The sequence below is a fragment of the Colletes gigas genome, unplaced genomic scaffold (genome assembly GCF_013123115.1).
Source record: "Colletes gigas isolate AHSC1104 unplaced genomic scaffold, ASM1312311v1 Colletes_gigas_Sc00029, whole genome shotgun sequence".
Classification (NCBI taxonomy): Eukaryota; Metazoa; Arthropoda; class Insecta; order Hymenoptera; family Colletidae; genus Colletes; species Colletes gigas.
Window position 1 is genome coordinate 1,511,927 of NW_025106658.1, and position 23,575 is coordinate 1,535,501.

Below are 23,575 nucleotides of genomic sequence, written 5' to 3' on the forward strand. Positions count from 1 at the left end.
ATCAATAAATAGAGTAAGCTTTAACATCGCGTCGCTAGGAACAGGCGCGACAAAGAATAGCAGTCGCAAATAAGTTAATAACACGCGGGAAAAATAGCGCGCGCGCTCCCACGTCCCATCGATGCAGGCCAACCGCCGAAAACCACCTGCAATCACTCTAGAAACGATTACAAACAGGGCTTTCGGATCTGGATGCTCCGTGGAAATCGTCGAAAACCACGAGTTTTTCACCCGTTACAATACTTGTCACAGTTATCAGGAACAGATAGGTATTTGGTAGATTGATTTTAGTAACAATAGCAACTGAACTGTTAATTTTCAATTATCAAGTTTCGTTTCTTGGACAATTCAAGGGGTAGTCAATGTGTTAATCTGCTACTTTGAATCGAGATAATCAGAAAAATAGCTGTGACTTCGAGTCGAAGTGAATTTCGCCAACAAAAGAATACTAAAATTCTAAGTACCCACAGCAACTAAAACTAAAAATTGAGGATTCATATGTACCAAAGCTAGCACGATCATTTTTTCATTTTCATTCGACTCGAAGGTTCGTTTGTTGCGCAAGTCCACGAAGCATCGATTTCAAAATATGTTCGTTCTTTGTTCGCAAAGGGACGACGCGATTTTCGCGGTCATCGGACTAGATATGGGATATCGGTCCTTATTAATTTACGCCCTCGATTGTATTCCGTTGTCCCCTCTTGATTGTCACACTCATTCACACGCACGCATACACACACAGGCGCGCGCGCCTCCGTCGTTTCAACTATGTACAAGTATTATTTACAGTTCAGTGGTATACAGATTAGGCGCGAACCAACCGCTCGCGCGATCGGAATAACACCATCGGTGAATATTTCGCGACGAACGCTGCGTTCCGCTTCGTTCGTAACTTTTTGGCTGGACTCGTTTGATCGTGCACCATCGAGGAACGTTCGAATAAGTGGACTTTCCTCGTTTCCCAACGGTCAGCCTGACACACGCGTTTACGGTATCGGAGGAACACATTCGTGGAAACTGGATTAACGAATGGCGAGCTTCGTTTTCGCCCCTTCTAGGAACCAATTTCGAGTCTTTCCAACCCTTGGCGATCCTCGTCGAAAGACGTTGTTCCGTACGGTTTCTTTGGTTTCTACGAAATTCGTTGGAGCTACCGGGTCGCCCCGGAACCATAAAGATCATTTTTACCAGGCTTTTTCCGGCGCTTCGACCGCTAGCGTTTCGTTGCATTTCGCTGCGACTCTCGCGCAAACACGGGACCCCGAAAACGGACTCCCAGAGGTATCTGAAATCTTTGGCTTTTCACCGGGAAAGTAGAAAATGCTAGCACTCGAAGGAAAGAGACCAATTTTTAGGTTGTACACGCGCGGCCCAAATACCTTTTCTCAAGCCTTCTCTTCGGAGTTTCTCGCTTCTCGTTCGTTGCTTCCTGCTATCGAGATTTTAACTATCACCTCCTCGTTCAGTTATGGTCACTGATCGTTCACCTTTTCGAGAAATTCTTTGAAAATCGATGCTTCCCAATCTCTACCTTTTCTACGTTCCTTCTGTTCTTCCTTTTTCTTAACACTTTCGATCGATACATTTCCTATCGCTATCGTTTCCTCTCTTTTAGAAATATTTAAGAGACGTTCGCAAAGTTGTCCAGGATTTCCTTTCGCACGGATATAATTTCTATAAACTTTTCCTTGCCAAACTCGATCCTTTCGTCTCGTTCGCCGATCTTTGCTAACCGAAACTATTTGCATCATCGTTGCGGTATCCATCTCGCGTTCTCCGTACATGTCCAGTCTCTTTCGTTTCACTTTTTCATGGAACGTATCGAAAGACGCACCCATTAACAATCGTTTAATCGGGATTTCTCAAGATCACATTCCCCGTCTTCTTGCCACTCTATCACCAGCCGTTCTTCCCTTCTGTTTCATCGTGGTTCAGCGTTGTTCAGCTTCGCGTTACGTGTTCCGGGGTTGCCCGTACGCGAAGCTGACCTCACGTCATGGATAATCCGGATGCATGAGATTGTACATAACCGCGAAGATCGTGCAAGCCGCGTACACGCCCAACGCCACCCACCACAGCAGCTGTTCGTGAAGCCGTTGCTCGAAATTCTTCAGCACCAGAAGGCCGATCGTCAAGCCCGCCAACGCGCCGGTTAGATGCGCCACGTACGAAACAGGTGGTCCCATTTGTTCAGCCGCGTACCTATCGTAGATGGCAAATCCTACGTCGGCGCTCGCTGGAAATTAAACGATACATCTGTTAGATAAAGTTCTTTATATTTCTTTGGAATATTCAAGTCGTCGAGGTTAGCTTGTTCGTTTGCAACGGAGAATAACAGAAAAATACGTTTGAAATGATCTAAGATCGGAACTTCACAAGTTAGATGATATTATTCATTAATGGGGTACTTAATAATTAAATTTCGTAGCTTCACCACTGGTTATCAAAATGTAAACGGTCTAAGAACCAAGCTTCCCTGATCTCCGTAGTGCTGTTTCTTGTTTAACTCCTATCTATGATATTACTGTTCTTGTGGATACGTGGTTTCGTTCCGGAATATCAAACGAGGAGCTGGGTTTGGTTGGTTAGATCGTGTACTGGTGGGTCAATATTAATATTAATTGTACCTTTTTCATATCTACATCGTCGTCTATCTTTTTGTTTTTTGTGTCGTTTTCACGCGATTTATTTTGTCTCTTACGTAACAGACTGGGTCAGATGGATGTTTTTCTGAATCTTACCGATTACGAAGATGCCTATTAGCCGCACTATGCCAAACTCCATGTTGTTGTAGTTGAGGAGGACGTTGGCTAGATGAGCCGCGAGCAAAGCGTAAACACCCCCGCTGGCCCCCACGAGATACACGTCTGTGTCGAACACCGATGTACCCAGAGAACCTACGAACATAACAAAAAAAAAAAACATTGTATTTATTCCAATCGTGAGAAAATAACGTCGTCAGTTTATACGTTTGGCAATCTTTTGAGATTTCATGAAACATTCACGCAAAAAAGTAGATCCAAATGTTAAGAACTCTGTGTTGCGTAAAATGTAGTCTGATTGACGATCGACGATTCCGATTACCGTAAAATCAAGTTAGTGATTAATGACTATGAACACAGAATAATCAATAATTACGATTAATGAATAATACGAATCATCAAACCGAATGTGATCATTAGACATAATTTACTCGCGAATCATTAATCACGAAATGATTACACTTTTTATTATTATTAAATTCATAAGTCATTACTATAATGAATCTAGAACAAAATATCTATCGTTTAATATCAAATCAGACTCTCACAATATTTAAATGTATCACGTATCATTTTTTTTTCATCGATGGGCTTAGTAATAGTTGCAATAGGTTTCGTACAATCTTCGATTTCTAATTAGTTTATTTATTAATACGTAACTAACGTATACTCTTCTCTTTCGTTCGGTCACCCCTGGGAAAAATTTTAATGGGAGATTCTAGAGGCCAAAATAAGATGAAAATCAAGAATATCAATTTGTTGACTGAGGCTTCGTTAAATAGTTATTAAAAAATTAAATTAAAAAATTTCAAATCATTCGCGAAAAAATTATTTTCGGTCGCAGGGGTCAATTGCAATCATTTTTCGTGAACAGACCTACCCTCAAAATCCTACCCACTTTCGAGAAAAAAATTCAAGAAGGTGTGAAAGTTTTCGATAAAATTAAAAAATTTTAAATCGTTTTGGAAAAATTATTTTTGGTTGCGGGGGTTATTTACAATCATTTTTGGTGAATAGACACACCCTCGAAATCCTAACCATTTCCGCGAAAAAAATTCGACAAGGTGTGAAAGTTTTCGACAAAATTAAAAAATTTCAAATCGTTCTGGAAAAATTATTTTCAGTTGCAGGGGTTAATTACAATTATTTTTGGTGAATAGACACACCCTCGAAATCCTAACCATTTCCGAGAAAAAAATTCGACAAGGTGTGAAAGTTTTCGACAAAATTAAAAAATTTCAAATCCTTCTGGAAAAATTATTTTCAGTTGCAGGGGTTAATTACAATTATTTTTGGTGAATAGACACACCCCCGAAATTCTAACCATTTCCGAGAAAAAAATTCAGTAAGTGGACAAATTTTTAGACAAAATTAAAAAATTTCAAATCCTTCTGGAAAAATTATATTTAGTTACAGGGATCAATTACAATCATTTTTGGTGAATAGACACACCCCCGAAATCCTAACCATTTCCGAGAAAAAAATTCAATAAGTGGACAAATTACTAATTATATTACTTTTATTCACTCTACTCGACTTATTTTTTCACGGGGAATCACCCTCTGTCCGTCTGTTTCACAAATAAGGGAACAGCATGTGTATCGTATCATATTTGATCAAAACGCGAAGCGTTAATTTTCTTCTCGACGAAAAAAACGATAAACGTTGAGAGAAACGTACAAGATACATTGCCAAGTATGGCGTAGACAGGAGAGAGCCATGGAAAACGATTAGAAGATAAAAGGAACAAGTTGAACGCAGAGGAAAAGGTGTCAGGAGACAGATGCCGTTGCACTTGCGTAGTTACAATCGCATTACATCGTCGCGACCGCGATGCATACGAAGTAATCCTGTCACGATGGCCTCAGACAAGCTGTCGCTACCACGCGTTCTCGCGGGATGGGGCAGAAAAGCGAGTGCTTAGGTAAGACGAGAGACACTCAGGGAAAAATGGAGAAAAAAGAGAGAAAGAAAGAACAGAGCCCAAGGAAGAAGCGTTTCACTCTCATTACCAGGCTCAAATCAATATTTCAAAGCTCTTTCCCCTGTCCTTCGATCATTTAATAACACTCCTCTCTAAGGACTTTTTTTACTGGCAAAATAAGCCTGCGAAGAAACAGATGAAAAGCCAATAAGGACATAAGTACCCAGGATTTTCTTCGTCGAGATTCTCAATACAATTCTTCGAGCTACAGTAATGATTCTTAAAATTAACACGTCGTAGAATCGAGTAAATACGTATCAAAGCCGTATTGTATTAAAATGTTTAAGCACGACGGGGAATAACGTGCTCTTGTGGAACGTAAACATCGCGGTAGCGGCTTAATAAGAAATACGAAGGTAGATTGGGAAGATGAAACTGTTTTGCATTTCTGTTTACGCGATGAACTTGGTGCTCTGCTTTATAAACATTGCTTTTGCACGTTTACCGCTGCTTCGAAAACCCGCAATCTCGTCGTTAATATTTAGCATGCATTCGTAAGTACAATACGGTTCTGTTGTGCAATGATAGGCACACCGGGGCTCGACGTGCGTCCTTTTACTCACAAACCATAACAACAGAAGTAGCACGCTTGGACGTAAATGGAAATTCAATGTTTTTGTTTCGAGGTCGAAATCGTACAGAAAATTTTTGTAAGTTAATGAATCATACATTGTTCCACACCCCACAGTTTATTAATTATTGTTGTATCAACTATTAATCGATAAATTCGTTAGAGGTTCTAAACTCTGTTTTCCTATCGTCGAAATTATTTTCCTCGTGTCTAATTTTTGAAAAAAGGGGTGAAACGCGATTCAAGACAGTTTTTAAGTTTTTTAAGAGTATACTAATGTAAGAATTATGCCAGTGACCTGATTTCGTGTCAATTCAAAGAAATATAACTCGGCACGCGGCTCGATCTCGTAAACTAGGGCACTTGTTGCAGGTTCCAAGGGATTACGGGTATTATAGTAGCTAAAAATGTAGTAAGACCAGCTTCTTTGGAACATAAATTACGTTCCCACGACGCTTATAGTTACTTATACGGTAAAATGAATCGTTATTGTTTGAAATAGAAGGCAGAAAATAATGTATCATGTATTCTTTTTTTTTTTTTGTGAAAAATCTATATGGTGTAGGTTTAGTGTTAAATATTTGCTGTTCGTGCACTGTACATTTTGCAACGTTTTACTTTCATGGCTGCTAATAACCCGGGATCCGCGTGTAATTGAATTTATGCAAATAGCAATTATGTTTATACGAATGTGTGAGAGCCGACTCGGTACATAGTAATACATACGTGGAACACCGAGCGTGCACGCGCGTTTATATAGATATACGCGATACGCTCGGAATCTCGGAAGCGTTGTATCTAAGTACCTCTATCTACATTCTCGGTGAACGCGATAGGTCGAAACTAGCGGAAGTAGAACGATCAAGGGCGAAAGGGAAGTACGACAAGGCCGGGGAAACTGGAAAAGATACTAACGAGGGTTTAGGTGGAAAGTGTAAAAACACGTTCCATGCTGGTAATATCCAGAAACATGCTCAATGGAAATGCGGACAAATTGTGTTACAAAGAAATAGAATCGTGGTTTAGTAGCTGCATCTGTGGAATCGTCGAGTGATTTAAATTTACGAATATCGTCGTGTGCATTCGCGCATTACTGTATTACATGCCGGCGCATAATCACGCATGGAGCTATCGACGAGCCCCCGTTGCAAATATCCCCGTTAAATGCACTTTGACAGAGCTTTCGCTAAATCGGTGTACACAACGCTTTTCTCGATTCTTTATTTTATCCTACACGGTATTCCATTTATCTCGATCGCCTTCGTATAACTATATTTCTTATTCATTCGTTCGAGTGACATTTGTATTTGATACAAAATTATGGCCCATCAACTATTTGTTTATTTAACGAGGAATGACTCGTTTAAAAATGTGAGCATATCTTCAGTTCGTAAAAAATGTTAAATACATGTGCAAACGAAAATTACTCGATTAAATCTATCGACGGAATTTCATCATGGGGATGTTTGAAAATATTTTTATCTTTGGGAGAGGTGTGTCAACAACTCGACCGAATTATTTTTTTATCAAAATGGAATACAATAGCTTCATACGAACCTCTTCTCGAGACTGCAAGTTTTTCCCCGGATATTCTATCTCTCTTATTCTCAGTGTTCTATCCTATTTACTCTCCTCTTCAACCGTACAGAGAGTCTTGCTCAAACTTCTCCACATAAAATTTGGCCGATCTTGATTTTATCGCAAGAAACGAGACTATGCAGAGAGCACTTTATATCGTTCTTACGGAACAATGTTGTTACACGGTCAAGCAGAAGCAATAAAAATGATTTACATTTATGGAGAAGCTGGAAGAGACTGTTCTAGAATTCCGATTCTACAGGGTGTTCTGCCACCCTTGGGAAAAATTTTAATGGGGTATTCTAGAGGCCAAAATAAGAGGAAAATTAAGAATATCAATTTGTTGATGGAGGCTTCGTTAAAAAGTTATTAACGTTTAAAGTTCCAGTCGTACTGAATTTTTTTCTCGAAAATGCGCAGGATTTCGGGGGTATGTCTATTCACCAAAAATTATTGTAATTGACCCCCGCAATCGAAAATAATTTTTCCAAGACGATCGAAACTTTTCAATTTCGCCCAAAAATTCCATACCTTCTGGAATTTTTTTCTCGAAAGTCAGTAGGATTTCGAGGATATGTATAATGACCAAAATTGATTATAATTGACCTCCGCAACCGAAAATAATTTTTCCAGAACGATTTGAAACTTTTCAATTTCGCCCAAAAATTCCATACCTTCTGGAATTTTTTTCTCGATAGTGGATAGGATTTCGGGAGTATGTCTATTCACCAAAAATGATTGTAATCGACCCCCGCAACTAAAAATATTTTTTCCAAAACGATTTGAGACTTTTTATTTTCCCGAAAAATTTCTCCAACTATTGAATTTTTTTCTCGAAAATGCGCAGGATTTCGGGGATATGTCTACTCACCAAAAATGATTGTAATTGACCCCCGTAACCGAAAATAATTTTTCTAGAACGATTTGAAATTTTCGATTTTAATTGTTAATAACTTTTTAACGAAGCCTTAGTCAAGAAATTGATATTCTTGATTTTCGTCTTATTTCGGCCTCTAGAACCTTCCATTAAAATTTTTCCCAGGGGTGGTCGAACACCCTGTATATTGGCGAGATATACCGAGAGGAATCATTTTTCTTGGACAAAGTGCTTTTCATGGTGTAGTTTTTAACGGAGAATTAGCTTTTCACGAGGTACGGCCAATTAAACGCACTATTGATCCACTGGAAATCCTGAAGTGGTTCATGGAATCGTAAAATGGTAGTCCTATTGACTATATTATTTACTTCTTTATGAGACGAACGTTTAGTACATATGTGTACTAAACAGACCTGACGTACATACGTGTTATACTCGCGTTTGTGTTCTTAAATAATAATTTTACTATGGAATTATCACTTTTTCGTTGTAATTTTCGAAACTTAGAGAAGGTATACACAAGTTTTACGATTCGTAGTCCTAAAACGACATGTCACCTCCAAACTTACGTATGAAATTCGCGTAATACTCGAAAATTATCAAGATATATTCGTTACTTACCAGCAAGGACTCCAGCCATATAGACCGCCGCGATTCTCAGACTTCCATGAACCATTTCCAAGGGAAGTCCCACGACCACCTGCACTCCTAGGTTAAATAGCAGATGAAGCCACCTGAAATGTAAGCACAGACGTTTCTGAGACGGTCCTCCCTTTTGTTTAAACGTATAAATTGCATGATAGAATCGTAACGAGTCCATGGAAAAAATGGAACAAAAAGATTCGTGCAGATTCAGGATTCACGCGTTTCTTCTCGGGATTTTATAGCTTACATTTTTCCATCTGTTCGGGAACATTTAAAAGTCGCGTAATTCGAACAAGCTTTTGTTCTATTTTTAATTTAGATCATAGGGAGAGCATTGGTATACTTATTACGAATTAATATATATTCGAAGTAGATGTTGGAGTGGTTTTATTACTCGATTTAGCGAATTATGTTAACCGAAATCGGATTCGTAAAACATTGTGCAAAATTCCATTGAAAGCTTTTGATGCAGTGTACTTTTTCAATCTTTTTATTAAAGACAATAGCGGAGAAAAGTTCTTTCAACGTTCACTTCTGCCTTCGATAATGAAACTTTTAAATTGTCGCATTTAAAAGTACAAATACAGATTCAGACTGAATAAAACACAAAGAAGATACGCGGAGGCAGCCACTCTTTGCATTCGGTCATCGAATATATTACGTTTGCAAAAGAAACGGTGCAAAGAACGAGCGCAATTTTTATCGGAATAACTTTGCTTCAAGCTTCCGTCGTTTGATCTGTAAAACGGAGAAAAACGCTGGGGGAATTAAGGTAATTTATTGGCGATTTTAATTCGTAATTTAACCCTTTCGTTCCAGCGATTATTCTCGACCGCTTGTAGAACAATACGAGTGTTGAAGATGCATTATTTTGTTCTGTTTTAGTCCGACTTTATTGTTACTTTTGACTGATAACACTTAATTGACAATTTTTAGAATCGACGTACGAGTTTCAAATTTAAAAAAAAGTGATAGGACATAATTTCCAAAGTCATCAAATAGCTTGGAAAATTAATATGTAACTATCCCTGGTATAGGATTATTCATTTCTAATGTCCACTGTTACTTTTTATCGATAACATTTAATTGACAATTTTTAAAATCGACGTACGATTTTTAAATTTTTTAAAAAGTGATAGGACATAATTTCCAAAGTCATCAAATAGCTTGGAAAATTAATATGTAGCTATCCCTAGTATAGGATTATTGATATCTAATGGCAAAATAGTTAAAGTACTGATAGAAAAAACTTGGGTCAAAGGGGTTAAAACGACGCGAAGTAACAAGCCTAACGATGTCCAAAACGATGTCCAAAATTATTAAATGCGAATTAATAACGAACTCTCGAATCGATCGGAAGTTAGAGAACAGATAAAAGTTAAAAGAAACCAATCGAAAGAACGATACGATGGGAGATGCTTGAAAATTCGGTTCAACGATCAGCCACTATCGTAGCAACGGCCCTAAACCCGTGAAATCGCGGCAATTATGAATTTTATCTTCTTACTCGGGCGAAACTTCTCTACCGGAAACGAGGATGGTCAAGCTTATCTCAACGACGTAGAAACGCCTTGAGTCGTAAGAGCGGTTTTACGCGCCCAGCGGTTTCTTTAGTTTCTCAAAACCAATCTCCAGCCCCGTCCATAATGAAAACATTCCTTTTACGACGCTCGAAGTTTTCGATCGCGACGGAAATACAAATTCGATATGACAGTCGAAGAAATTTACTGCGTTTCATCTAGAGATATCGCGAATTGAATGCCTTTCTCCGATACGCGATATGGATTCGAGATTAGGCGAGAAAAAGAAACAATATTCGCATATTTACGCAGGAATAATTTTATCCAGTTTTGGCATTAGTTTTCGCGAATAAAAATCATTTCTCTTTGGCAAGCTTTTGTAAATCGGGTGTTCGATTAATAACGTAACGATGATCAAAGTATCGACGCTAGAATCGGAGTAATTTTCGTCGAAAACTTGCAAGAAAGTTCGCGGATCATACCGGGAAGAAAAAACTGCCCCGAAGAAGGAATTCCAGAACGGAGTTCGACTGCCTGACATGCAAGCTGAGTCGCTCAACTAAGACGTGAGCCTATTAAGCCCACAATTTGCATCCTCGACGAGTCTGAGCACCGTCGCGTCTAATTACAATGCGGTCGACGCACCGAAGAATCCGATCGGCCGTCGAGAAGGCACCGAGACGCCCGAAGAAGTTCACGGGCGTCGTGTTTGTCGATCGCGTCGACTATTCGGCCTGAAACAAACACCACGAACCGAGCAAAAGAGCACTTTAACAGTTCTAATGTTAACGAAAGATTTGTTACTCTTCTGGAATCGTAGAAGCCATATTGGAGCACAGTTTTTAGAAGATCGAGCAAAGAGTTATCCCACAATTTTGAATACTCGTAGATGAAAAAAGAGTTTACCTACACTTAAGAAAAGAAATTACAAAAGAGGCTGAAGAAATGACAGTCTAGAGAAGAATGCCTCATCAAGCACTCCAAGGCTAGAACAATTGATTTGACGTGATTCTTTGTGGTGCTTCTGTACGTGTTAGGACGCCCAATACCATAAGCTAGCTATTTTACGGTTGTTTAACCTAGTGCTAGTTAGAGTTGGGTCTCGAACAGAATTTATATTAGACAGGAAAGGAAACACGATTATTGTAGTATTGCAGAAAATATTGCAGATTTTACGTATATGTGTATACGTTGCTAGAATGAAAGAAAGAACAGGGATGGTATTGGAGTGGAATGCAATTCGGAACAGTGGCATATGATCATAAATCATCGTGCTCGAAAGTATGTTTTGTCACTTAGTAAATTAAGGTTTCGAAGTGTACACTATGAGAAATTAAATTTCGTCCCATCGTTCAGAGTGGTGAAACGTTTTGCCATACATTTATAAGCAACAGAGGACCAAAAACGCGCGATTCCAGCCTGGAACAATTTCGCAAATGCAAAGGCGGAAGGATGTATAGGCATCGATTCGTTCGAAGTACGCAATCTCCGAAATGGAGCGTGCAAAAAAGAGCTCCGGAGGCTCTTACCTCTCGAAGACAGCCGGAAGCGAGAGAGGACGGCAAAACGATAATACAAGGGAACGGAATATCCTCTTTGCAAGGGCAACGAAAGATCCTGCTATCTATCATTCGAACTCGTGGATAGAAATTTCGATTCGGTTTGGATCATCCTTCGCGGAAACTGAGAACCAAGAATCCGGTGTAATTTGCCCGCGTAGACAATGCTGGAGGATTCGTCTAATTGCTATCCAATTAACCGAAACTGCCGCCCCTTCTTCGAGCTGTCCTCTGTCTTCTCTGCCCCCCCCAGGGGGGTCTTTGCGTCGTGACTCGAATATTCGTTGTCGGGACGCGGTGCTAAGTTCGAAAATTGATCGTACGTTTGCGGGGAGAAGCAAGCTCCAGGAATTCAGACTTTCGAGCAACGAAATCGGGAATCACCGGTTCATTTCGAATTTATAGAAATACAGTATATTTATTATTAGGCATACACGGTCGTTCAAAGCGTTGAAATTATTAAAATTTATTACCAAAATTCTTGTGGGAATCGAACAACGTTTCGCGTACTTCGTTTGAAAAATTCACTATTTAGGTTCGTGGTAGAAAAGATTAAAAATTTGTTGGAAAGGATATTACGAAGGTAGTAGATTAAAAATAATCAAAGGAAATGTAAAGTAACGTTTTTTTATATTTTTCATTATATCTTTGTGGGAATATTATCAATGGACGCGGGGTGGTTTCATCGACGAAACCCAGACCAAATATAACTTCAAACGTGTTATTTTTAATTATATATTATTTGAATCGCCTCAGGAAAATTGTTAACTATGCGTAATTAAAATTAGATCGAACGGTGTACAGTTCGAATCCACTTTCATCGGGAAACCCTCGTGAATCCAATGGTAATACTGAAATTAATACGTAATGAAAGAATTAAAATATTTCAGTTTCAACAGCGAAACCTTCATTTAAATCATAAAAACATTTTTTATTAATACGTAAACTTATGTTGGATAGAACATCATTAGATAAAAATCCACAGTCTAAGCATCGTGAATTATCCTCTATTTCGTAAAGTGAAACTCTTGTGCTGCTTCTGTTTCTAGCTTTTTGATCCTACACTTAATTTTAATTTAATATTTCAAAATATTATATATTCAAATACTCCCATCCTTACTATCGAGCATCATACTATGAGCGTATCTTGAAAATGGTGGGTTAGGCGATCCAGGGAACGAATTAACAGAGATTATCGATTTGAATGGAAACTCGAGAACGGTAGGATAAAGGCGGAAGGTGTAGTTTCAACGAGCTGACTTTAATGTTCCGCAAACGCGAGTAAGGTCGTCAGCCGATCTAACTACTTTCTAGTAGTTAATTACACCCCCGAAAACTTCTTACTTATCGTCGCACTGTGAACGAGTTTGTCGAGCCTGATGTCTCAGCGTTTCGTGATTCCAATAACGAGCCGACGCGGCGCAAGCCTTTTCGACGCCTCGTTTTCCGTTACCGTGAACTTTATGCGCGACAAACGGTTTTGATTCCACTGTACATGGCCGAGTCAGCTAATTCGGACGACTTGCAACTCACTTTCGCGTCGAAAATAGAGGAGAAAAGTATCAGATACAGAAGTTAAACGTTCGCTACTATGCACGAACTCTATCTACTCTCACGATCCCACTTCCTTATTAAACACAATGGTACTGTGGCGATGCTTCATGCATTCGCCGGCAGAGGGCTACGCTTTCTCACAAGTGCTCGATCGACATCTAAAACAGGGACTGCTAGTATTGCTTTACTGATGAGTAATATTTGTAAATTTGTTGAATAACGTCACTGACATTAGGAATACTAAAAGGATACTTCATTTAATTCTTGAATATTTCCATTTGTTAGGTTATAATTTGAAAAAATGTGTATCAACTGTTAAAATAAATCCAAGAGAAGACGTGGTCCTCTAATTCTTTGCACGAACTTAATCAGTGGAATGTTTATAGCGTTAAAAGTGACGAATTTAAGGAAACTACGATTTCGAATCCTAGTATAAAGTCTCCCCGTAAGTTTCGCGAAAATCTTCCACGGTAAAAAAGAAGCAAACGTTTGCACGTGGCGCGTCCCGACGCAAGGTATAACGACAGGGTCCCCCCCTGGAGGGTATTAAGGAAGAGGCCTTCTTTTCTGCATTTATACGACATTAGACGAGTCTCGCATAATGGTTTCGCTCGTCGAGCATGCATAAAATGTCCGCGTGACGAAGGACCCGGGTGCGCCCGATTCGTCGGACGAGGAAGATGGACGTCGTTATTTAAATCGGGGTCTCCCGTTCCCGATTCATCGCCGCGATTTCGATTTTCCTCGCCGAGAAAGTTCCTCTTCCCCTCGCTTGGAAATCAATTGTTCCGAAGAAATTTGTTTAGAACTCGAGGGCGACGGCTGCTTCGTTTTCCGACCGGCGATTGCATTTTTATAAGCGCACCGCGGGAAACCAAGTCGCAGAGTTTCCGAGTAATCGCGGGTGTTATTACGGGGAATTAATTCCGCGAAGTTTTTCTCGAATCGTTCCGTTCGCGTATTCCAGGATCGGTGTATCTTTTCGACGATACCTGCCCTCGTATTTTCGTGAACTCTGCGATACCATTGTCTAATCCAACGGTGCGCCGCGTTCACTTCCTGCAATTACCCCCGATTGTCTCGATTTTTCTCGACATCTACGTTTCTCACGGCGTTCCTGTGAACTCTCCGCTTCCCGAAAGATCGGTTCCGGACGCCCGAGATACAAATCCGAAAATAGTCCAACGTATTAATACATTTTTTATTCTAATTTCACGAAGTTGCAACATTCAGTGCCCGTTAGATCGAAAAATCAAACAATATTTCCGAAATAGTTTTTCGAAACAATATAAAAACAATTACGACGGCCTTGTTTCGAATTGGATGCTCTGTTTCCGTAAATTGTTCAATTATAGCCACCACAGTATTCCGTTTACAAGGGACGTTTCGAACTGACACGCGTCGATTTTGATCAAATTTATGGAGAATGTAGTTTTTGAAGAACAATGTATTTGACATGTTTTTTTTGTAATCGGCTGACATACACTTGAAAGGGTGAAGTTATGCTACGTTAAATAAAGAATTCAATTACACAAGAAGTGTTTCATCAAAAGCTACTTTTTCCATAAATTTCATAAAAATTCTTCTATTAGTTTTACAACCCAAAATCAATTTTAATTCTTACTGTAACATAAAATGTTCAATAAAATATAATTGACAACTTTTCAAGAGGTCATCGTATAAGAAACTTTAATCTTCAAATTCATGGTAGTTTCAGACGAATAAAAAATTTGTTAAACTCCTGGGGGTCGTTTTAATTCGAACCATTTTTAAAAATAAGATCTTCGCTAGTGTAGAAGTACCAAGAAAATTTAACTTAGGAGTGTGAAAGTAGAAAGTTCAACCCTTAAAAAATAATCCCAAAAAGACTATTGGACTTCTTTTCTTGGATAATAATCGAAGTTGATATAAGCACACGTGTCTAAGTTCGAGGAAAATAGATCTTCTTTTCGCATTAATAATCGCCATATCTTTTCGACAACAAGAATAGTCCTTTCGGGGAAGGTCGATAGTGCTTTGAACGAAGAGAAGGAACAAAGAGAACGAAGAAAAAGAGAACACGACGAGGGGGGGGGGGCACACGGTCTATGGGAAAATGTCGGGTCACTCTTATCGCCGTTTCCATACGCACGTAGGGAAAATGGTCGCCTTATCTGGCGTTTCCATGAATAATTTAGAGAGCTTCGCTGCTGAAAACTTCTCTGCAGGCCTGGTTCTATCGTTCCCGGCCTTTCTTTCCGCGTTACTCTTCGCGCTACGAAGCTATCGTCGGATGGAAAAGTAGTGGTCGCTGTAACGGAACGAAAAATCGGAAACAGCCCTTCCAAAAACCGTGCTGCTTTTCCCCCGAACGAGAGTTAAAACGTTACCTCGTTTCATCGTGTAATTGTCACCAGCTTCAGACAAAAAGATTAGAATTAATCTGTATAGGAAAACTTCTGGGACAAAGTTTCGTTTTCGTGAACAATTTGAGGGGTTTAGTCTTCTTTTCCGTGTGTTTTATTATTTAGAACGGTGAATATGTGCAGCTGAGACGTAGTATAAATCCATACTGTAACCAAATAAATTCCCAGTGCCCTTCGACGGGGGTTAAGGCAGATAGAACAAAAATTGGGGGTTGGGAGGGGGAAAGAAAAGACGAAGAAAGATCAGGGAGACGGTTCTTTAGAAAAATAGCCAGCCACCGGGGTCGAGGGTGATAGAAGGGGGAAGAAAACGTATTTTCCAGCATTGGAACCTGGCGCGTGCCAGGACATTTACGTAATTCGGTTCGAGTCGAAGGACGATAGCTGAATTCGATTCGCGACGAGCTCGAGAGAGATTGCAACGTGATTCGGCCGGGGGGTTGGAAGGCGAAATTAGCGTCAAGGATTAACGCGAGAGTTGCATCGAGTGCATTCACGGCGTAGGCCGGCCAATCGAGGAAAGTGGTCAGCGAAATGTGCAATTTGTCACGCGGGACATTTTTCGCCGGGACGCGGTCCGAATTTCAATTACCAAACTTTCTTCGCTGATTGGACGTACGTAATTTTGCCCAGAAACGACGGGATCCGCGCGTTTTAATGAAATACAATAACGATATTATTCGCGACGCTTCCCACTGTTTTTAACGACTTTACCTTCTCCATTTTGTCGAATTATGCGAGAAAGATTTCCAACACGTTCACTCGCAATTTTATTTTCTACCAGATTAAAACTTCGATTCTAGACAATTGTAAAGTACATTTCCTTATTATTATTATTTTAGAAAATATCTATTTTTTGCATATTAACAGATACTTAATATAATCAAGAATTGTAGTATGCATAAAGAAGAATTTAACGATAATATTAATGATCTTTGAATAACTTCAAATGAAACAATTTTGTTGGTTCAAAGGCAATTGAAAAATTCAACATTTTGCCCCTTCAATAAGTTATCAATTTATTTATTTATGTGTTGAAATTGCCTTCACACGAAACACGCGAACAAACAAAGAAGAGTACAATCGACGTATTAAACAAATACTCGGGAACCTTAATTCCGACGAATATTTTTGACTTTGTTCATAAATATCAATTTTCATATTTCCCGTGTCGCAGTGGAACGGGTAGAACAAATATAACGTTGCGAGAAAAGTCGTTTAAAATAAAACTCAAATACATATCGCGATACAAATTATTTTATCGTTGAATCGTGATTTTTGCAAAACAATACTCGCAATCACAATTCGACAGAAATTGTTTTCAGGAAAATCCATTAAAAAGTCTACTAAATTAAAAAAAATAACAAGAAGTAGAGGTTTTTTATGTGAATTTTACTCTCAAACATTGTTGAATATAACTTTTTCAAACTTTGGATTATTATTTACTTTTTTAAAAAGAAATTAAGAGAAATTAAAAACTTATAATTAACCAATTTATTAGGAGCATTCTTTTAAGATTTCAAGCTTTAAGGAAGTGTGAGAAAAGGGTAGAGTTTCTAAATTAGAATGGCTTCGATTAACTTAGGGGCGTTGAACAAAAGATCGTTTCATTTGATTGTTGCAAAGTTGGTACTCACCCTGCGTGAAGGAACATGTAGAATGCGAACCTCCAAAGTTCGAGACGTTTGTCCGGTCTGTAAATGAAGACACTATCGATTGGTACCGGCCCAGAAGGATTTACCTCTCCCATCGCTACTGTATAATATGTGAAGAAACCCAGCTGCAAAGAGAAATCAATCGAAATTATAGACAAACATATTCGCACAGAAAATGATCGAAGTTCGTTAATTGTTAATAATACGGTGTAAAAGAATCACAAACTTAGTAACTTTCGTACGACTGGTATGGATTTTCTTGTTATTGCTTACGAGATTCAGTCAGCTTTGATAATGATTTCTTTTTGGATCCTTTCTCCGAAATTTTTTGATAAAAAGTTTGATTACAAAATCACCGTTCGATCTATCGATCGTATTTTGCGCCCATCCGCAAAGCCAATTAGCCCTCGTTGACTGTATATCGAAATTTCGACAGCTCATTTAACCAGCTTAATTGAAATTGTGTTAGTCTTGTTAATCGGAGGCTAACAGACTATCGAAGCAAACGAAATTTCACGAAACAATCATTATCGGTAACGTTGAAAACATTTGTTATGAATATAGATCACTCATTGATTGTAATATTTTAATAAACAGTCTAGCAACTCAAAGCTACTCGTGTGTTTTCCCATAAGATAATTAAGAAATAGCATCATTTATGGCCAACGTTTCATTAGTATCCGTAATTACGTTTCTCTAGCTCGTGTTTCATCTTTCAATTAGGCTCTTTTTATGGCGAGAGTGCAGTCCTAAATCAACCGAAAGCCCTCTAATTCCGATACTCGAGAAGCGCGTGACTGTCGCGCGTTCCTTTGTGCTAATGGAACAGAGAAATTTGCGAGAACACACCTGAGAATGGAAACTGTGCTTCGGGTCGGGCAGCTGGAAAAGCCACGGAAAACGTCTTCGATTCGGTTTAAAAAAGGAAAAGCGCGGGGAACGAAAATGAACGACAATGGGAAGAGTCGGAAAAAAACGAGTCAAAGATAGACAAAGGATAGACGAATCAAACGACGGCGATAAAATAAAGAAAAAGCGCAAAAGGGATAAGGAACAAAGAAAATATCGAGTGACTGATAGAAAAAACAGGGGATGCAGAAAAATGTAGCAATTTAACGAAACGACGCATAAATACAGAGCAAGTAGCTTTCGTAAAAAGGAAAGAGAAAATAATAATAGTAGAGAAATGAAAGAAAAGTGGAACGTAATAAGGAAATAAAGGGAAAACTGGGAATGGACAAAAAACGAGGTTGTCGCGTGTCTGTTGTAGTTGCGTTCGGGAGACGCGACCGCTGGAAACACATAGAAATGCAAATGATTGCATCCAACTTAATATGCTAAAAAAAGGGAGAAAACTCGGGATCGGTCGTGGTTCGTGCTTCGTGCTTCGGCGAAAGAGCGAAAGACGATAAAAGAGGAAGCGAACCAATAAATTTCCTTTAAGCACGTGTCACTTGTACAGTAATACTCTTCGTTATATCTTCATGAGAGTATTATCAAAAAGTCGAGTAGATTCAGGTCAGCTAAATCACCTAATTAAATAATTAAATATAGAAATTCGGGATTACAATTCGATTGGTTTATTCGTCTATTTTTGGGAGCCGAACGTGAGATGAAAATGGTCTAATTAGTTTGTTTTCAAGTTTTCTTCTTGCAATGATTAGAGAACACAGCACAGATTTCGTGAACACTTTGACTGTCGTCAGGATCGAAATAGTAATTTACGAACGTTGACAATCGACTTATATAATTTGTTAAATAACCGTACGCGTAATAAGTCTGTGTGGAAAATAGTCCGGGTAAAAAATCCCGAGCGAAAGAAGGACGAGGGGGGGTTGAAGCACTGGTAGTAAAGAAAGAACAAAAAGGTTCCGCGAGAATATGAGTAGCGCCCCTTATTAAGGTCCATTAGCCAGTGTTTTGTATAATTGCTTCATTTTTCCCTGTCCCAAGGCAACCAACCCCTCTTAGGAGCATTTCAGAATTTCAGAATTGAACAGCGGTGGCCGCGCGACCAGATTCTAAAACGGCACACCGCTCGTAAAGCTCGTTCTTTTTTCTCTCGTGGGGGGGGGGAGGGTGAACAATGATGGTGTAACGACGCTGCAATGCGCTCTCGGATTATACCCGGTCCTTGTTCAGCCAGGACGCAGACGAGCGGTCGCGCGAGTATGCATACGCGTACGTGATTCTGCAAAAATGCAAGTCCTGGAGACTTGAACGCCATACTGCAGTCACTCCAGTTTTTCTGCAACACTGGCTGAATTATATTAAGCAAAGGGCAGCGAGGATCTCTCGTGCCTTAGCTACTCTCTGTATCCTTGCAAATACCTACCAGACACTGATAACACGGGATATCGGATGAAATACAATGTTATATCGCGGAACAAAACCCCATTATATTAATAGAACTATTCTGAAATTTCTCGAATAAGCCCGTTTCGGCGCAGGTAGCGTGTGCGTGGTTGAGTGAATATCAGAAGTGAAAGAAACGCAAGGAAAAATTCCATCGACGGAATGATATTCGCGTTCCCGTCGATTTCGACGATATATTTTGCCTCGATGCCTGGGATTTCTCCTTCGTCAGCGTGCATCGGGCGCGGATGTAGGGTGTTAGCAGGATTTATGCATTTATAGGATCGCGGTAGCGATGGATGCAGCTGAGGAGTATGGCGGTTCCCGGGATTCTCCCGATAATCGTCGCCGTGTAATCGCGTTTGCACTCGAACCAACGATTTATGATCGGTCACGTCACTGCCAAGCGAACACGTCTACCTTTGCCAGCTGATTAATGCGAGTAGACTCCGCCATGGAAGTAATATACAGATTCCTCTAAAGTGAGAATCATCGTACAGGATGACGAGCTGCTTCCTCGATCAACGTTTTATATTTCACTTTCATTTACATTGCTTCGATGACCGTTAGAGCTTTTTCAAAATTTTCATCATTAAAATCATATTAACCCCTTGACGTACGATTTTATTCCAAATCATTCTTCAAACGTGTACTATTTAATTTTCTCAAAGAATGGTCACATCTTATCTTTCGACTTCTTTGTTTCTACGAGCTTTGTTCGAGTCACGTCCTCGCTGATTCTCGGTCCAAACGCGCGAATGCAAAATTCAGATAACGAAAGGCGAATTACTAGCCACGCGCGCGAACCCTGAACGCTGAAACCTCCCAATTCATCTCATAGAGTGTGAATGTTATCGTCGCGGGCAAAAAGTCGCTTTCACAGTCGAGGATCCCGCGACATCTTTCTTGGTTCAGCTGCTTTTTGCGCCCCGGTCACCCCCGGAAACAGATGAAGTTCGATAATGCGAGAACTTTCGAAGCTGCTCGCGAATAACCAGAAAAACTCAGCTTTCGATCTGTTACTAAACTAACGACTCTTATTTATTTTATTTGCGTGGTAATTAAAGAATAAAGAAATTCTCAAGAAGATATATTAGTCCAAAGATCGCCAACGTTTCGATTAAGCGTTCTAATATTTTCAACGAGGAATAACGAAACATATCGATAAAGAACGTTGAAAGAGGCGAGCGCTGTTTTCGCATTTTTCCGCGAAAAACCTTTGAGCAATTTAAAACTGAAGAAACAGCGATCACGAGAGAAAATGAGATCGCTTGTTTGCGAATCCTACGCTTTCGTCGACATTATTCCCGTCGACAAACGACATTTTCCATCCTCGGGACAAATCGGAGATAATCAACGCAAGGTACCCGTCGACAAAGCGCAGAAACTCCCGAGACATCGCTCCCTTTTCTTCGAAAGCATTTTATTTCCGCGAGCAACGTCGCGCCCTCTTTTTCCACCCCGTCCAACCACCCTTAAAATTCAAGTTTTAGCCCTGGAAAATTGCAGAAGGAAACTCGAAAGCTATCGTCAAATGCGCAACGTAATATTGTTAGGTATGCAAATTAAACCATTCAAAGGCCCTGACGAACTTCCACGAGTTCTAGCTAGCTTTAAAAAAGGTGGGGTAATGGCAGGGTTGGGGGGGTGGTGATGCTAGATGGGGACGGAGAAGGCATGGAACAAAGTTTCATCCGGGTTTGAACGACAGTCGATTCGGAAGCTTTTGCCCGCGCTCGGGACGACTTCGAGGATTTTAAGTGCGCGTAAAAGCTTCAAGACAATACTACGTACTGTACTACGAAGAGTTCTTATCTGTTTTATGCCTTTAATATTAGCGATCGCAGTCATTTTATCGAAAGCGTATTTTATTACACAACTCCATCGAATCAGGCTATCTTTCCTCCCATATTTTTTTCTTCCTCCATTTTCAATTACAACCAACGCGTTGGATGGAAAACTGACTTCGAGAAAATCAATTTTTAATTCAATTTAACGAGAGACTAAATTTTTCAAACGAACGTTTTAAAAATTGGTTGAAATTTCTTAAAAATTGCAAAAAGCTTTCCATAACCATAATGGCGACTTCAAAGCGGGCAATGCCAGGCCGTGCTATTTTTTTTTTTCCATAAATTGAAGATATTCAAACGTATACATTCTGGTACTCGACTCCTATATCCACACACGAGGTTAGCAGAGAGTAATTGTGTTAACTGCAACTAGCTGCAGTACGTGTACAGTAACTCTTCGTTTAACACGTTAGCCGTGGCGACGAAACTCGTGATATTTTCTAAGGGATGAAAATTTTGTGCCCTGACAATCGAAAACTACGGATCGAAGCTCGTGAATTCTATTTAGATCTATTTTCTTTCGCAACTCGCCTTGAAAATTAATTCTTCGGGTCAAATTTATAAAAATTGCTCAATTCCTGCACTTTGTACTTCATTAAAAAGCATTTCAAACATTATAGAACGATATGAACAATAATCGTTTGCCTCTTTATCTTTTAATGAGAAAAATATCATTCGATGCGGAAAGAAAGAAGTTCCAACGTGTAATTAAAACGGTACACGTGGCGGGGACCGCCTTAACGATAACTGGCGGTCGCCATCTTTCAGCGTTAAGCCAGGAATTACCGTTCCATTAAATTACTAATTCATCGGAAAACATTTTATCGGAAAAGAGTAAAATCTGTTAGAGAAGAGTTCGGAACGAGTGGCGAGCGTAGTATTTAACGCGGCGCCGATGATTTATCGTGCCCTATCTGTTTCCCATAGGCATATTATTTAGTACGGCTCGTGCTCGAGGGGAGGATGAATTATTTGCATCTCCTCTACGTCTTAAATAACCTCGTAAAATATCCGAAAGTATGAAAATTTAGTACAACTGCGGCTTTCGTCCCGACCAAGGCTTTCACGGTCGGTCGACTGCCTAAAAATTCATTCATTCATCTAATCCTAAAACTTCCTAAATTCCAACAAATTTATAATTTCAAAGGACTCGTAAATGCTCGAGGTTTTCGAACATTTCCATGATGGATCGATCCGCCATTATTATCCGAGATCATCCAAAGTTTCGGCTTCAGTTCTGCACGCTTTAATTTCGTTTCGTCCAGGGGAACATTTGTACACGAATTTAATCAATGCTAAGTTGTCTGGTGGGACACAATCCTGTTACAGTTTCAGACAAACTAACATCAATCCTGTTGGATTTCTCTGTCAACAAAGTCTGCGATTCTCATTTTCGGAACTAAACAATTTAATTAATAACCTGAGTGTGTAATTCGCATCGCCTAATCTCTGTACTCCAAAAGATTGGAACTCTCGAGTCAAAACAAGACAGAAATCCCATTGGAATACTTGGCTCATCGTGAATTTCGTTTTCGATTCGGTAAAATTACTTACGATTAATTTAGCCAGATTATTTAGTGTCATATTTGTAACATGCTAAAACATAAAATACCAGTAGTCGTAACAGTTACTACACCCACTCGTGCTAAAGCGTTGGGCGTGCCAAGTTAAAGATTAACTACTGCGGGTCGAGTCGCCGCGTCTGACCAAGCGTCGATACTGACTACTTGAATTTTCTTATTTCGTCCATAACTTGAAAAGTAAGCTATCTAGAGCAACTGTTCATAGGACATTTTTTAGCCATTGCAGCGTGTGGATTTATATTTCTGAAACACCCTGCATTTTTGTTTATTAACTTATCTATTATCGAGCCTCGAAGGCTTCACATTTGTAGAAACTTATTTGCTGTGTTGCAGGTTGTGTTACATAAGTCTTATATACCACAGATCATAGCGTTGATAATTTAGACTTCTTTCTTGAAATAAAAGTGTATTTGAATTTTCTGTCTTATCTCTCGTTCGACGGATTCTGTTTCTTATTAGACCATTATTTACACAATTTCGTGCACTTTTATTCAATGCTTCAAACTGTAAAGCTTAAGGTAACAGATGATGTTCGTTCGAGGCTCGTTTTTTAAGAATGATCGATGTGCCCCCCCAAAGCAAACAATTGCCCTGAAGTTCTTCGATTCGATAGAAATCGAGAAACTTTTACTTGGATGGCCCTCGAAACAAACTGCAGTCGCGGGGCTAGACATTCC

The 23,575-nt window shown here is 39.5% G+C and overlaps 1 protein-coding gene across 1 annotated transcript in view; it reads right to left on the reverse strand.

The window, feature by feature from the left end:
- Nucleotides 1-214: 214 nt before the first annotated feature.
- The window catches only part of LOC122401866 (protein rhomboid-like), a 337,759-nt gene continuing 314,398 nt past the window's right edge, over nt 215-23,575 (reverse strand). Inside the window, exons 6-9 of the mRNA XM_043404284.1 lie at nt 17,093-17,235; nt 8,394-8,506; nt 2,742-2,897; nt 215-2,236 (exon numbers count right to left, since the gene is read on the reverse strand). Of these exons, the coding sequence (XP_043260219.1) occupies nt 1,995-2,236; nt 2,742-2,897; nt 8,394-8,506; nt 17,093-17,235 (654 nt within the window). The 3' untranslated portion in view covers nt 215-1,994. The remainder of the gene's footprint in view (nt 2,237-2,741; nt 2,898-8,393; nt 8,507-17,092; nt 17,236-23,575) is intronic.